The sequence below is a fragment of the Lycium barbarum genome, chromosome 10 (assembly GCF_019175385.1).
Source record: "Lycium barbarum isolate Lr01 chromosome 10, ASM1917538v2, whole genome shotgun sequence".
NCBI classification, from domain to species: Eukaryota; Viridiplantae; Streptophyta; class Magnoliopsida; order Solanales; family Solanaceae; genus Lycium; species Lycium barbarum.
Genome location: NC_083346.1, coordinates 17,527,832 through 17,529,633, shown reverse-complemented (window position 1 = coordinate 17,529,633; position 1,802 = coordinate 17,527,832). Strand labels below are relative to the sequence as shown.

The window sequence follows — 1,802 nt, the reverse complement described above, 5'->3', positions numbered from 1 at the left end:
AAAATAATTAGATCAATTTGACTTAGTTTATCTAAAGCAGCTTATAAATCAAAAAAAAATTTAGACTATCCTAATTTTTTTTTTTTTACCTTATAAGCTATTTGCAGCTTATAGGCTTAATGCAGGCTCTAAACAAACTTGTCAAAACAATGTCACTTTTGGAAAGAGGAAAGCTGATACTTCTAGAAGGTTATACACGGGCTCCAATAACAAACTCTTTAAATCTATAGTGCTTAAATGCTTGGAACTCCGAAATATAATCCTTTAACAAAATAAAATAATACTACATCTTTCACATTATTAAGACTCATTATTAAGACTCAAAAGTTGATCACTTACACCTGTACGTTCACCCTTTACATTTGTCCTATATAAGCAATTGGTCTTCAATTCATTCAACACCAACAAAACAAAGAAAATACAAATACAAAGTTTCAACCAAAAGCTCTATGGCAACTATAACTTCCACAGAATTCATTCAAGAAAACTTCCACAACTCAAGAAGACTACTTCTAATACCAGCTGCTACAGTACAACAATACCACCCGGAAACCACCATGGCACCGCCTCCGGCAGCCGGAATCAGCCACGGCCTAATTAATTTACCACTTGGTGACAGCTTCACCACATTTGAGGCAAATGTTATTATGGTTTTGGCAGTACTTGTATGTGCCGTAATTTGTTCACTTGTCTTGAACTCCATCATCAAATTTATATTTAGTTGCTCTACCATAATATTGGTGGAATCATCCTCAAACAATAACCCTTCTAGAGAAAAATTAGCCAATAAAGGGATCAAGAAAAAAGCCCTCAAAACATTCCCAGTTATAGCATACACTACTGCGTTGAAACATTCAGGGTTTGGCACTGAGTGTGTCATTTGCTTATCAGAATTTATCGTTGGAGAGAAAGTTAAGGTTCTGCCGAAGTGCAACCATGGATTCCACGTCCAGTGTATCGATAAATGGCTCAATTCTCACTCTTCTTGTCCTACTTGTAAGCATTGCCTTATTGAAACTTGTCAAAAAATTGTTAACGGCGACATATCCGTTACTACAACTGCAACTTCATCAGTAGCAGTACAAGAAACCATAATAAGGATTGAACCTCTCCAACGTGAAGATGTTATATCTAATGGTCAGCATCAATAGGTAGAAAAAATAGGAGTAGCTAGTATCTGGGCTATAGTTGTTTGGTTAGATGAGAAAGCTTAGCTTTTAAGTTGATATAGTTTAGTTCTTTCTTTTTTCTTGTTGTAAAAGTTTTGGCTAGCTATAGTAGTCTTGCAAGTGTATAAATCAAATTTTATTTCTGTTTCTTTATCAAGCTCATGCTCCTCCTTGTCAAAGGAAGGTTATTTTCTTAGGTCGGGGACATTGTTAAACTAGGGTTTAACTTTTAAAATATTTATTTGATGAAGAACGAAGAAAAGTCTAAACTCATAAATACCAAAAGAGTTCATTATCGAAATCTCACATGTTATTTCTAAATCTTGTTTTTCCATTTCAGATTTTGTCATTCTTCTGCATTCCTCTTTTCGAAAATATGTTAGAAGTAATGCCTCGGCCCACATTCTACTTTTATCTAGTTCCACATGTAGTGGTTTCACTTTTCATTTTTCATTATCTTTCATGGGCCCAGGGTTGGGGGTCTTCCATTATAATGATGATCAAGTTGATAATTGATTATACTTTTTTTTAATGCGATAAGTAATTATACTGTGTAATCAATGGATGTATGAGACTTCGAATATGAAATAGCTCGATCAAAGCCAAACAGATATCTATGTTACTTTAATGGAC

At 34.3% G+C, this 1,802-nt stretch overlaps 1 protein-coding gene across 1 annotated transcript; it reads left to right on the top strand.

The window, feature by feature from the left end:
- The first annotated feature begins 364 nt into the window (after window positions 1-364).
- On the top strand, window positions 365-1,326 carry LOC132614827 (RING-H2 finger protein ATL78-like). The gene has a single exon (XM_060329373.1). The coding sequence runs from the start codon at window positions 450-452 to the stop codon at window positions 1,149-1,151; it is 702 nt and encodes a 233-aa protein (XP_060185356.1). The 5' UTR covers window positions 365-449; the 3' UTR covers window positions 1,152-1,326.
- Window positions 1,327-1,802: the final 476 nt, after the last annotated feature.

What these genes read in the sequence shown, in the direction of transcription:
- LOC132614827 (XM_060329373.1), top strand. Translation starts at nt 450, where the DNA reads ATGGCAACTATAACTTCCACAGAATTCATTCAAGAAAACTTCCACAAC.